This window comes from Globicephala melas, chromosome 18 (genome assembly GCF_963455315.2).
Source record: "Globicephala melas chromosome 18, mGloMel1.2, whole genome shotgun sequence".
NCBI lineage: Eukaryota > Metazoa > Chordata > Mammalia > Artiodactyla > Delphinidae > Globicephala > Globicephala melas.
Genome location: NC_083331.1, coordinates 70,465,676 through 70,479,772, shown reverse-complemented (window position 1 = coordinate 70,479,772; position 14,097 = coordinate 70,465,676). Strand labels below are relative to the sequence as shown.

General features: G+C 45.6%; 2 protein-coding genes across 7 annotated transcripts in view; one reads left to right on the top strand and one right to left on the bottom strand.

Annotated features, from left to right (window-relative positions):
* Window positions 1-594: 594 nt before the first annotated feature.
* METTL21C (methyltransferase 21C, AARS1 lysine) lies at window positions 595-8,834 on the top strand. The gene is made up of 4 exons (XM_030856801.2): window positions 595-841; window positions 3,899-4,050; window positions 6,909-7,026; window positions 8,145-8,834. Exons 1-4 carry the CDS (start codon window positions 733-735, stop codon window positions 8,537-8,539), a joined length of 774 nt encoding a protein of 257 aa, XP_030712661.1. The 5' UTR covers window positions 595-732; the 3' UTR covers window positions 8,540-8,834.
* A 2,586-nt stretch (window positions 8,835-11,420) lies between these two features.
* Window positions 11,421-14,097, bottom strand: part of TPP2 (tripeptidyl peptidase 2) — a 68,431-nt gene continuing 65,754 nt past the window's right edge. For all 6 annotated transcript variants that reach the window (XR_009559760.1, XM_060287913.1, XM_060287914.1 and 3 more), the window contains one exon: window positions 11,421-12,349. Coding sequence is in view for 5 of the 6 variants with exons in the window: in XM_060287913.1 (XP_060143896.1) it covers window positions 12,260-12,349 (90 nt within the window). In the remaining variant the exon portion in view is untranslated. The remainder of the gene's footprint in view (window positions 12,350-14,097) is intronic.

Here is a 14,097-nt window from a genome sequence, read left to right as displayed (position 1 = left end):
GATGTCACGTGTTCTTGTTTGGAAGCTGATCAATGATCCCAACAGCCAGGTCCTGTTTTCTTCATCAGTAGTTTTCCTGAGCTGCACTAATCACTTTTGCTCTCCCGTTTCTCGCCCACAGCCCTAGGGGCTAGGTAGATCTCATCCTTCCCTTTTTTGCTGAGGAGGAAATGGTGTGGAGGGGATTAAGTGAGTTGCCAAGAGGAAGAGGGGGCAGCCAACCAGCCTCCCGGCTCTCAGCCCCCAGCGCTTTCTACTGTCTTGCGCTAAAGCCTCAGATGAGAAGGGAGCAGCCCCGCATTGGGGACAAATCTATGATGTCATTAACCCTGGATCCACAAGGTACCCTTAAAGATATGTACGTCTGGATCAGACCTTCTTCATGGAGATTCAGTTCCAAAAGCTCTTAGAAATACACCTTAGACTGCAGCAAAGCAGCACCTGTCTGGCTACAGTGGCTCTGCTTTTGCATTTCTCCAGGCGATGGAAAGGTGGGGTGATGATGTGTCAGGGTTTCCTTCCACTCTGCTCTGCAAAACCAGGATGGCAGCACCCAGGGCGGCTGTTCTCCCCACCCCGCCCCCGCCCCGGGAAACTAAGCTGAAATGCAGGTGTTCTTTCCAGCTCAGCAGATGCTAAGGCGATAAGCTGCACCTTGCAGAGGCTCTGGGCGATTCAGACCCGGAGGAGCGCTCAGTCCAGGCCAGCTCTCTCCTCCCTGGCGGCTCTGGGATGGATGTGTGTCTGCGCTCAGGGCAGCAGCCCCAGTCCGTGGACGAGGCACCGAGACCCCCGGATGAGGAGGGTCTACAGACAGACAGCAGCAGCGGACCCCCGGGAGGTAACCTCCTTCCTCAGCTCCACATCTTCTCCCATCTTTTCCTGGGCATGGCGTTTTGCAGTGAACCCCAGGCACAAAAATATCCATTTCCTTTTAACCCTACATCTTTTTCTTATCATGATGCTTAGTAGAAAAACGCCTTTATGCAAGCAGAAGCATGACACTAAAGGTAATCCCTATGTTTTTATTATTTACCTATCAAAGACCAAAACTTTGTTTTATCCAAATCTAAGAGGGTTAGATTTTTGTAACAAGAACTTTTAAAAGAGAAATGAAATCTAGATTCCTTCCTGCTTTTCGCCAAAATGTATTCCTAGCAGCTGCGTCCTTCAGTGGATCAGTGTAAAGTCAAGTGTACTTTCCCATTATGACAACAGAACCCTTTAGTGTTGCTTTTCTGGGCAGGGAATCAGTAGTAAATAAACAACAGACATAACAAATGATGTCATAAGAGCCAAGATGTAACGTTCAAAACGTTAACAGTCAACAGTGGAAAATTATGTTCCAACTCTGTTAAACCAGGATGGTAATTCATTTTTCCTAAACTGTTTACATAAAAATGCAACTCTGCCTATCTTGAAAATCTGATGTCTCTAAAACTGTCAGACGAGCATAGATACAAGAATTGAAAATCATGTGCAATCAACATAAATTTCTTTTATCTTTGTAGCGTGGAAAAATGGTCTTATGGAGGACATTTATATGCCCATGTTTCTTTACAATGTCGATCCAGAGAGTACAACCATCAGCTTACGATCTGTCATCTTGTGAAAGGATGAGCCACTTAAAATCAGCACATAGACTTTTCCTACAGTCTTGAGAGAAAAGTTAGCCTTTATTTGTGGTTATTTGTGGGAGGAAGGGAGGAAGGAACGGTCTAGGTGATATCGAGGGGACGGAAGCTGGCAGGAGGTGGCCTGGGTCCCTGACGGTCTGGCTGCTCCAGTGATGAGAGGCTCAGAGGTAAGGAGGACAGCCCGGTACCCACTCCTCATTCCAGATGGCCTGTACCAGCTCCTGCATTTCAGGAATTTTGCGAGCAGATTGTTAAACATGGCCATTGTTAAAATTTAAGTCATACAAACGTACAATGAAATGGATTATGTAAAAGGTAAAGGTATATGAAAAAACTTAGGTAATAAATACTCACGTCTCATCAGGAATTCTTTTCCTACATTTTACGATGACCTGTGCCCTTGAGGCTGTTGAGGGGTGTCGTATCCGTGTGGTAGAAATGCTTGTGGTGCTGAGCTGCTTCACCCCTTTCCCAGGGATGGCCACTGTGGGAGCGCTGTCACCATGGTGATGGCCAAATCCTGCACGTCAGTGCTTCCTCACCGCCCCCAGGCTGGTTGTTAAAGTTTCTGGGCACAAGATGGTCTGTTCCTCTACCTTCTTATTTTCTCTGAAACAGAACTCAGAGTCAGCCTGTCAGCCTATGGGAGAAGCTGGGTCCCCTTTGTTGAGAGATAAATTTCAGGTTCATGGTTTTAGATGTTGGTTGTTTCCCCTTATAAGAGGTGGGTGAGGACCAAAGGTCCTCTCCTCTCCCCACAGCCTCTCCTGGGGCACATGACAGGGAAGGATGACATCTCAGGACTTGGCCACTATTCATCAGCAGGTTCTTGCAAGCTCAAGGAAGTCCTGGGTTTCTGGAAGCTCGCCTTTGTGGTCAGGACAGAGAAGTCTCCTTCCAGGAGACCAGAACCCACGGCTGAGAGCTGCAGGCGTCACTGTGCTAACTTACAAACTGGTCATTTGGCCCACACTGTGGTCAAAGACCACTTGGATACTTTTTTGTAAAATGCAACATAAATGAATTTCTGGAGGAACAACATGAAAAGAAGTACAAAGACATACACAATACAAGCTTTGGTTTTTCGTAATCAGATTCAACAGATATGGTCAAGTTGTTGTAAATGTTTCTAAGTGTTCACTCCACATTTCTGGACTCTTCTGGCTGTGACCCTGTTGCAAAGCGTTTGCAGAGCCGTGGCACAGAACCGTCCAGTGCGGGTGGAGATCAGTGAAACCTGAACTCTGAGGGGTGGACCCCTGATTAGGCTTCTTCAAAGGCCCCCTACCCCTCACCCTGCACTCACCCTGCACTCACCCTCACCTGCCTCCTTGAGTGCATATTTCTGGTTAGAGACCTTCAGATGTTCACTGAATGCTCCTTTCCACTAGTCCATCCCTGGTTACACATCCGCAGGCAGAGCTCAGGCAGCAAAGGCTGGTCTCATGCAAGTTCCCCCCCAGACTCCTCGCTGCCAACGCCTCTCCCCGAGGGTACCAGCAGCCCCCCGTCTTCTGCGCACGACCCCTCCGTGTGCTCAGGGTCCCCATTCTGACCTTATTACTCGCTGTTCTTTTTATGCTGAAACCCCCTGCGAAACCTTTGACATTCTGGGCTTCCATGATGTCAGCCCCGATCAGGTGCTCTTTTCCTCTCATTTTATATGACATCTGAGAGCTGCTTGAGTGGTCATGAGCGTAAAGGAGTATTTAAGGAAGAGTAATTTAATAGCTGGAGCTCATCTGACAACCTCCCCCAGGACTGCGGAGCTGGCTCGTCTTTGGGTGACCTGCACCTTTTGAGAAGCAGTTGTAGAAGGACTTAAGGAACATGTTCCAGCCAACATGTGGGAATGTTACATCACTTCAAGACCCAAAAATAGTCAGGTCCACGCTTGCCTCGGTCCTCCTTATGCAGATGGCTCATTCGTGCCATTCTGTGCGGTGGCCTAGCTTCCTCCTCCCACCAAAACAGAGGGAGGGATGGATCAACACCGCACTGTCTGCTCCTAGATCGAGGGAAGGGCCCAGGGCATCCTTTGGCATTTCGTCGTATGATAAAAATGTCCCATAGAAATGTTATGTCCCTGTCACCCCATATCATTCAGTTTGGGCTAGTTTGCAGCCACTGTCTCACTGATGGCATTCCCCCCTCTGTTTCTGGAAGATTGCTCAGTCTCTTCCCGTCTGACTAACTGTACCGAGTGTAGATTTGCACTGGATTAACAAATAATGAAACCGATTTAATTTTCTGTCCCACAGATTCTAACAAGATAGAACCATCGCTTCAAAGCCTCCAGAAATTTGTTCCCATGAATTACGCCAGCTACACCCAGGAGTACTATTGGTTTGCAGGCAAGAGGATTGTCATTCAAGAATCGATCGAGAGTTACGGAGCGGTGGTGTGGCCAGGGGTGAGGGAGCTGTCACATTGGGGCGTCGGGGATTCTGGGGATGAGAACAGCAAATTTGTACAACTGTGGTGCCTTGGACGACTTGCCACGTGCTCTAACGTTCTGTGCTTCTCAAATTGAGGGTCCAAGGATGCCCCCCCAGGGGTGTTGCTGGTGTACCTAGATGCTGCAGAAACACGGCATCTTTCCTAAAAACAACGATTTTCCTCTATGCTATGTTTCTTGAGACATTATTTTCTCACATTAACATAAACTTGAGTATATTGGGAAGTAGGATGAAAAATTCATATGAATTGTTAAAAAATCAGAAGAAAAGTCTTTAGAGTTTAGATTTTGTAGTGGCCACCTTTGGGCCTCTCCCACAGACCTTCGGGTATTCACTCGCCTTCTACAGTGCGGCCAGTCCAGTGGAAACGCTTAGGAAGTGGTGCTTCATCTCATGCTCTCCCTGCAACAGTCCCCAGAGGATGGAGCTGAAATGGGGGAAAACACAGAATTCAGAGCCAGAAAACCTGCCATGTCCTGGCTGAGTGCACTGTTTCCCCTGGCGCGGCGCAGTGCAGAACCAGGCTGGGACGATGGACCTCGGAGGCCAGCGCCTTCGTTCTTTCCACTGCAGAGGTTCTCAGCCTGTGCTTGGAGGGGCTCCAGATCAGAACTGTTAGCTTAGATGGGAATCCTCCTGGGTTCCTGTTAAATGCCCCACTGTTAGCTTAGATGGGAATCCTCCTGGGTTCTTGTTAAATGCAGACTCTGATTCAGGAGGTCAGGCTGGGGGAGGTAGACTGGGGCTGCATTTCTGACTCACTCCCGGGTGACGCAGACCTGCTGGCCCGCTGCGTGGCTGTGATCAGAGGTTCCTTGGAGCGCCCTTTGCAGTCTGGGTACCAGTGATGGGGGAGATGGAGCGGGGGGGCAGGGGAGGGACAGCCAAGGGCTCCAGGCTCTTAGAGCTGCCCCCTCACTGACCCCAGCCAAGGAAGCTCGATTTTTACCCGTTATGCTTAATGTAAGTATGATTTCCTTCAGCTGAATGTTTTTCTTTGGCTTAACAAGTTTGAAACCAGCAAGCGCCTCTCCACAGCTTCCTACTGTATTTGGCAAACAGACACCCAGAGCTGGATGATCAGAAATCAGGAGTGGAAAAAGATGATTTGTCCACTGGACTGTTTTATTCTTAATAAGGTCTCAGCCTTTCATGCACCAAACCCTGGCCCTTCTCGGGACCTCAGTTTCCTGAAGGCGGCAGAAGGATCCGTATCGTGTGGGGAAGCACCCTTTCCTTGTGCGACTTCAAGAGCAGCTGTGAGAGATGACTTTTCGGAGTTTGCTAATAGGACTAAGAAGCGGGGGAGTGTCTGCTGAAAGATGTAGCTGTTCCCGAGAGAAGATCCGTCCCCAGATGGCATCCACCGGGCCAGCCTGTCACAGGGCAGGGCCCTTCAGGAAGGACGCCTACAGCCACCCCTTCAGGAACTCCTCAGAGCACACGTCTTGGTGGCTCTGGGTGACACTCTTCCAAATCCTGAAATCCCACACAGTGAATAATGCTCCTTTCTCCTCAAGAACCGAAGAAGGCCTTTCCTCAAAACTGCCGTCCCCAGCTCTGGAGCTCCTTGCCACGGGCTGGATGCCAGTGCCACCTCGCACCCGTGCCGTCCCGCCTGTCCCCCTCTCACTCATCCTCCAGCGCCCAGGGCCCCTTGACGCCCCTTACCTCCCTACAGTGACATTGGGAATTGGTTTCCGTCCTCCCCCCACCCCCGTCCCTGGCCCCCGAGTCCCTTGAGAGGAGCTGGGGAGGAAAGGGAGGGACCCACGGGCTCGGAGCTGCCGCCAACCCTGGCGCAGGCCATCGTGAGCGCGGCTGTCTCATACGATCCAGGCCGCCCCCTACTCCAGCCTGGGCCCCAGACAGAAAGTGAGTCATAGCGAGCCCAGAGCACCTGCACGAAGACAAGGGCTAAAGGTGTGTGCAAACGAGAGCGTTCACGTTGCCTTTTCAGCGCAGGGTTGCAGGGTTCGCATTCCCAACTCCGGTAACGCCCTCACGCCTAGTAACTCTCCCCAGTCCCTCTAGTCCGCGACATCACCAGCCGACGCCCATTGGCTCACATGGGAAGGGACCTTGATTTTCTGTACAGAAATCGATCTAAATTTTCTTTTTTTTCTTTTTTTTTTTTTTTTTAATGTGTAAAGGATGTAACCTCCTTGCTGCTACCCCCCCAAAGTGTGGGCCAGCGGCACTGGCATTAGCTGGTGGCTTGTTAGAAATGCAGCCTTGAGCTCCATCAGCCCTACCACACGTGGCCAGGGCGTCTTTCACCAGGCTCCAGGTGACCTACATGTGCGCTAGGGTTTGGGAAGCACTGCCCAGCCAGTCGAGCGTTTCTTAGATGAACTGCTTTAAGAGAAAAATTCCTACGCAGTTGTTCAGTGCAGCAGGCAAAGTCCAGAGCAACCTGAACGCTGGTGGAGTCAGCAGGGAGGGGATGGAGCTGCTTACAGCTCAAGTCTTACAGCAGGTGGAGGCCCGACACGACGTAAGCAAGGTCTTGCTGCCCTGCGGCCCCTTGTCTCCTGGTTCTGGAAGAGCTGAGCTGACCTTCCTGTTCCTGGAGGCTGGTCAAGGGTCTTCTGGTACAGGCGCTTTCACAAGTCTGTCTCTCTAGTTCCTCTGATGCAGGTTACAGCGTTCATATTCCAGAGGTCAAAACACGCCGTTGCACGTATATTTTGATTCTTGTGAGCCCCCAGTAAGCTGAAACTCTTTAACATGTCTTTGAGTATTTAACTTGCGGTGGGGAACAGGGTCCTCGGTTTCCAGTGTCCAGGTGACAACTGTGAATGTTTTTCAGGCCATGGCTTTGTGCCAGTATTTGGAGGAACACGCAGAGGAACTCGGTCTCCAAGGAGCTAAGATACTCGAAATCGGTGCTGGACCAGGCCTCGTTTCCATCGTGGCCAGTATTCTAGGTTTGTCTGTCTATTCTCGGCCTTGTTTCAAAAGATGGTTACGGTGACAACAGTGATAATAACCACTTACTACTGTGTGACGGGCTGTGGTTTAGGTGCTTGGCCGTGATCGCACTCACTGAATCTACCCAGACGTCCAGGCTAGAATGACTGCTGTTATCCGGAGATAAGATAACTGTGCCTTAGAGGCTAACTCGTCCAATCCATTGATTATTACCACGTGAGAAAGTTGAAATTCTGAAGGTGTGACTCTTGAATTCCTGTTGTAAACAGCTCTGTTATGCTGTCCCCTGCTTTTCAGTGCAACTATTAACAACTGATGTTTTGGAAAAAAACAAAAAATAAGTGAGTGAATCCAAGGTGAAGACAGATTTATACCCAAAATGCCAGTTGTGAGTCCTGGGAGCTGGGCAAGAGGCGGGTATGTCTGGCCTACTTCAGCCTACACTATTACAGATCTTCTTCTATCAAAACCAATCTGGAATTATGATTTTGTGAACCTTTATCACTAGCATTAAAATGCCTAAAAATTAACTTAATGCATTTAGTAGGGGGGAGAGTCATTCAAATTAGATCATCCCTTAGGAAAGAAAACTAGGTGCTGACACCTCACGTAAGAGAAAACCAAAATCTTCAGATAAAGACAGTTTGGGAAGGAAAAACATTATAAATGATGACAGTAACCAAACGCTAAGAATCCTGGTATGTTTAGTTAATTATTCTGAAATCTCTCAAAACCGCACCGCCGTTTAACTTAGTTTCTTAAAAGACGGGAACGTTATTCTATTTCAATGGTTCTTCACCAAAGGTGATTTTTGCCCCATGAAGGACATTTGGCAGTGTCGGGGGACATTTTTGATCAGCACAACTTGGGGTCTGGGTGGGGGGGTGCTACTTGCATCTTGTGGATGGAGACCAGGGACCCTGCTAAACATCTTACAGGGCACAGGGCAGGGTCCCCCAGCAGAATTATCCAGCCCATATGGACATAGGTGAGAAGGGCCCTGGTCCAGGGCCAAGGTGAGAAGCCCAGTTCGATTTCTCCCTGAGAGTATGTGTACCCTGTGGCTGCCCGAATGTTCCAGGTAATTCGTACAAGTTTCCTCTTTCTCTCTTAGGAGCTCAAGTCACAGCAACGGATTTGCCTGACGTCCTAGGGAACCTTCAATACAATCTTTTAAGGAACACACGAAACCATACAGCACATCTGCCTGAAGTGAAAGAGCTGGTGTGGGGAGAGGGCCTGGAACAGAACTTCCCCAAGTCCACATGTTACTATGATTACTTGCTGGCTTCTGACGTGGTCTACCACCATTACTTCCTGGACAAGCTGCTTGCCACCATGGCGTACCTCTGCCAGCCGGGAACGGTGTTGCTTTGGGCAAACAAGTTCAGATTCAGCACCGATTATGAATTTTTAGATAAATTCAAGCAGGTTTTTGACACAACACTCTTGGCTGAATTTCAAGAGTCATCAATCAAACTTTTTAAAGGAGTGCTAAAATGGGACTAAATTAAACAAGATACCTTTCGAAACATGAGTGTGTCTTTTGAACAGTGTTAGAAATTTTATAAGATTGCAAAGGTAGTGCACGGAAACAACTTGTATAACTAGAATAAACATAATATTACAGCAACTCTCCAAAGCAAGCAGTTTAGGATCATCTGCTTCATCTAAATACACACAACCAACATGAAAACATGAAAGCAGCTCTGTTGGCTTCTGAGAGTCTCAATTAAGTGTTAAATAAATTTTACACAAATAAATTAACAAACAAGTGGATTTCCCCTCGTTATTTCTGCTGGAAAGCATGGTTTTAAACCTGTCAATATACTTTTGTCACTTGCTTTTTGAAAATAAGCTTGACAGGGTCCGTGTATCTTAATCGGAAGAGTCTACTTTGTACAGATTTTAACTGTAGCAAAGGGAGAGGATAAAGAGTAATGGAAAACAAGTTCTAGGCTTTACACTGATTAAAACTAAAAAATACGGAAACAGTGCTGGAATGAGAAAACGGATGTCACCTCAGGGGCCCAGAACTAGTGCTGAGCACACACTCTGCACCAGCCCTAGTGCTTCCTTCAGAAGTTAAGTTATTTTATCCAGCTCTTTCTGTTTTCAGTGGTGTGGTGCAGACATTGGTCACCATTACCTGAAGTAGGAAAACTGTCCCGACTTTTAAAAGAATTTGAAAAAGAATAGATACATGTATAACAGAATCACTTTGCTGTCCACCTGAAACTATCACAACACTGGTAATCAACTCTACTCCAGTATATAATAAAAAGTTAAAGAAAAAAAAAGAATCCACTTTATAATATAAAAATAAAAAAATAAAGAACCATTTTGTCTCCTGTATCAATCACACAGAAACGTCATAGTTTTGCCGGGGATGGCTTCTCCTGGAACCTATGTGTCGGCATGGAGGCACAGAATAATCTAGCCTGAAAGCAGGGCTGACAAGGCAGCTTGGCGTCACTGCCCCAGATCCCGGCATCACTCACCACGGGTACCACTGATGGACCAACCTTTCTAGGAATCACAGTTCAAAGCAGACTTTGCCAGTGTGTGGCTGTATCTCTAATTTCCACAGCAAACTTAATAATCTTCATTCTAAAATTTCATTATCTGAGAAAGACTTACACCCCACTGAAAGAGAGAAGTAGTAATTACGGATAGAAAAGTCCTTGTTACAACAGAGAGCCGGATGTGGCTCATAGATTAAAAAAAAAAAAAATTGCCTGTGAACTTTCACGATGTACTGCACGTCCTATTAAAAAGCGCTGTTATTCACCACCTCCCCCTGCAGACATGTATCTCACTCTACTGCTTCTCACTACCAGTCAGGACTGTGAGTACATCCAAAACCCACCATGAACTTAACTTCTCCTTCCACATTAAAAAATATAGCGAAAAGACCAAACTCTGAAGAATAAAGTGAGAAATTAGGGAAATGCAACAATGGTGATTTTCTGGTATTTGAAGGATACCAGAATTTACTGTACCTTGACATAACTCAGAAGGTAGTATTTCAAAATCAATCTATTACTAGGAAGTTTCTAACCTTAAAATTACACTAAAATTGGATACTAAAAGGCATGTTCTAAAAAAAGGTGTCATTTCAGTGAAACTGGTAAAAGTTTTTGTCAGTGAAAAAGCACCTCCGAAAATTCTCTCCTCCGTTAAAGTCATGAGAAAACTGACAAAAATTCTCAGAAGCATGTAGCAATCTTAACCAAAGGCATGTAGCAATCTGAAGCATGTTCACTCAAAACGGCTGAACCTCAGCTAAGACAGCAGTGTGCTTTGTGACGTTTTCAATGGCCCTGTCCCCATGCCATCTCCCGCTCCACGGCAGCCTTGAAAACCAGCAGCCTGGCAATCCCTGGAGACTGTTCCCCAGAAAACACCACGTGCAAGGCCGTCTTTGACTGGACTCAGATCTCTCGCAGGCTGAGAAGCCTTTCCCCAGGGGTTTGTCTAGAGGATTACAGGCAACTGTACAATTTTGCGGCTGCCTTAGATGATGGCTAACCGTTGGGACTAATTAAAAAGCCTAAAGGGAAAGGCTGGGAAATGTCCAGAGGGGCTCAGAAAGCTGTCATATTCCTGGGTACCAGCCACGCACATCGCGGGGCTGAATGCATCCTCGGGGAGGACCTGGGGAGGACCCAAGCGCTCACCCCTGGCTGACCCTGAGGCTCTGTGCTGCAGGTAGTACTATCAGAGATGCCAAACCCGGTGGTAAAACACGTTCTCTAATTAACAGCCAGCCAGCAGCACGACCCTGGGGAGCCACCCTACCCCTTCTGAGCATCTCAATTCCCTGACTGGATTGAACCTGTCCATGCGTAGGTGAAAGCATGTGTTTGTCAGAGAACATGCATGCAGTTGTTCATGGGTGCACTTTAGACTCTAGATGGCTCAGAAACTGTGCAAAATGTCTGCGTGCATATGTGCACTTTTTCATAAAGGGTCTAACGTCTTCATCAGATAAAGGAGCCAATTACTCAAAAAACAGTCACGAATGACTAAGACCAGATCTCTGGTAGGCCTTTTACAGTAGTAAATTCTAAGGGAAGATTTAAAAACCATACACACACAAACATATTTGCTATAAGACAGTAGAGGCCTTTTAATATTGTCTACGTGTGCTTATTTTACCGAGGAAGGATGAAAGAAGTATAGTAGCCAGAGAGATAAAAATAAAAAATTAAACCTACACAAAAGTTAATCACATAATAAGATTCGGAAATATATTCAAATAATTGCAAGCCTATAAGAAACATTATAAATTATTTCATGTTGAATTTTTTGTCTATGGATTTAATGTATTATTCATTTCTGTTCTAACCCCAAATTTTATTTATGAAAAATTAAGACCAACTTTAAGAACCTTCAATATTCACTTTTATTATTTATAAAAAAATTAAGGTATGAGAGTGCATATGGTGTACTGCGATCTTGGGTTTGCACATTTATTCACGTGTTTACATTATTTCAACTTTAATAAACATACCATATATGTATCTTTACAATACCTGATACAGATTTAAGCTGTCTGGCACTTATACATGTATTATTAGTTCATTCTGATGCTCTGCATGTCAGGAAGATGTTAAAAATGATTGGCCTGAAATAACTCCAAGATGAAGACTGATTGAAGCAGTTATGCTCCAGCGTTTGCCACAAATTTATTTGTGCCGGTTTTATTTTCTCCCCTTAATTGAATGTAAACGTTTGCCAAAAAAAAAAAAAAAATCTGGAAATGAAGTTCTGTTACTTTTTAGTCTAATAAATAATTTTAGCTACGCTTAATGTAGCTTTTTTAAGGCCTTCATACAATTGAAAAAAATTAAAGTCGCGCATGTTAAAACCCTGTTCATTTATAAAATAAAAAATAGAATTTTATAGGTTTGCAGTTAAAAGTTACTGTTCAAAACCTCTCATGCATGTAACAGCTGCAACCCAACTGAAAGTCCTTGGTGCTGGCAGCCAGGGCACAGCCCGCTGCCAGCAATGTGAGGCATTAAGAAAACACCATGATGTCAGAGGTCTAGATTTACATGTATTAAGCCACACGCCAGCAAATTCTCTGATAAATACACATCATTTTAATAATCAGTATTTGATAGCAGATGAAAACATGCATTAGACTAAAAATGCCACAAATTTGTTTTTATATCCATTCACTATAAAACTTTTTTAAAATTTAAAGTCTTGGTTCCTATTTTAGAATACAGAGTAATCAGGAGGATACATGATGGGGAGCCAGTTTTCGGTAAAAGACGCACAATGGGTCCATCCAAGCAGCTTCATCAGCTGTAATAAAACACACACAATTATTAAAGAACAGATGTTTCAGGCTCAGCATTTAGGGTAAATTCTGTATTAAATATTTAGTCGTAATAAAGAAGCAGCAGGTAGAACTTTCCTTCCATCAACTCACCCACAACCTTCCTTCCGCCCGACCCGCCTATCCTGGCGATTATCATCACCCCTGCCAACCCTCCTGCCTTCCCTCCCTCTGTCCTCCTGGCTTCCCATCGACTTGACATGACTGGCTCCTTTCCTTCCGACCACCCTAGTTTCCTTTCCCTCACTCTTCCTGAGTGCCTACGGTAGTCAAACACTGTTCTAGGCATTAGGAAAAAGCACTGAACTCACTTCCCACTTTCAGGAAACTTAAGTTCTATGCAGGAAAGCCAAACAGAAAGTCAGCAAGCTAATGAACAGATAATAAATAAGTAAATAATAAGAAATGTATCAGGTATATAGTAAAAATAAAACTTGCTATAATACAGACTGGGAAGTGAGATGGTCAAGAAAGGGATCTCTGAGGTGACACTTAAGCTGAAATCTGAGTGACAAGAAGAAACCTACTCTGTGAAAATCTGGGGAAGAGCTCTTCATGCAGCTGGAAGAGCTGGGTCCTCGAGAGGGAAAGGGTGCGCTGTGTCAGCCAAGCAGAGAGGAGGCTGGGACGGCAGAAGCAGAGTGAGGACGCGGGAGTGTGATATGAGATGCAGCTGGAGAGGCCGCTTGGCAGGGGCCAGACCACACGGGCCTTACAGGCCACGGGGAGGAGTTTGGATTTTACTCTAAATGTGACGGAGCTTCACGAGGAGGGGTCTAAAGCCATTTTTTCCGGCTGCTGTGTGGAGAACAGACAGCAGGCGAGCAGAGTGGAGGGGAGACAAGTTATGAAACATCCCCTGGTGTGAGCATCTGGGTGGATCGCGGGCTTCACAAATGTAAGAGCTCAGTTCACAGCCTACGTGATGAGAAGACATTAAGTTCCAGAAAGAGCTCTCTCAGCCTCCTCAAAGATCTGAAGAAGTGAATTTGAAATGTCTTACAATTTGAACTGACAGAAAAGGTCTGAGAGTAAAGATAACCTATAGTTTACTCTAATTACCAGAAATTGCCCCAGGAACCTACAGGTGAGTTTTACGTCCAAAGAATACCTTCAATATGAAGACCAGACCCTCGGCTGCCTTTGGCAGGACCAGCGTACCCCAACCTCCATATACCCTTTAAGCATAAACCAACTATACGTGTACAAAGACAAGGCTAGGCTGAAACAATTTCTTGGGGTTCAGTGAGTTCTTACAGTTGACACTTAATTTGTGCAGAGAGCTCAACCACAGAACTTCCCTGCATATAATACATGGTAAAATAAAAAAAGGCCTATCGTGTCAAATGAAGAATAAAATCAAACATAAACTCTAGAAGTTCAACTGTTTTAGAACTGAGCCAACACGTATTTAAAAGAAATCATCTGCTTCCTTCATAAAGGAAACCTGTCTTCTAACTACACAAAATATGCAATGCATTTTGCCTATGTTGAAAACACTAGAAGCTAAAAATATAGGTTTTCTGGACAGGAGTGAAAAATGTTTTAAAAATTTAAACAGCTTACTGACTACATTTCATGCATTTATTTTATAGTTCACATTATGTTAACTAGACTAATAATTAGTCACGATAAAGTTGGTACTGTTTTATCACTACCGTAAGGCTTTCTAACTATCTTGTCACTCTACAATATTGAAATGATACCCAACAGT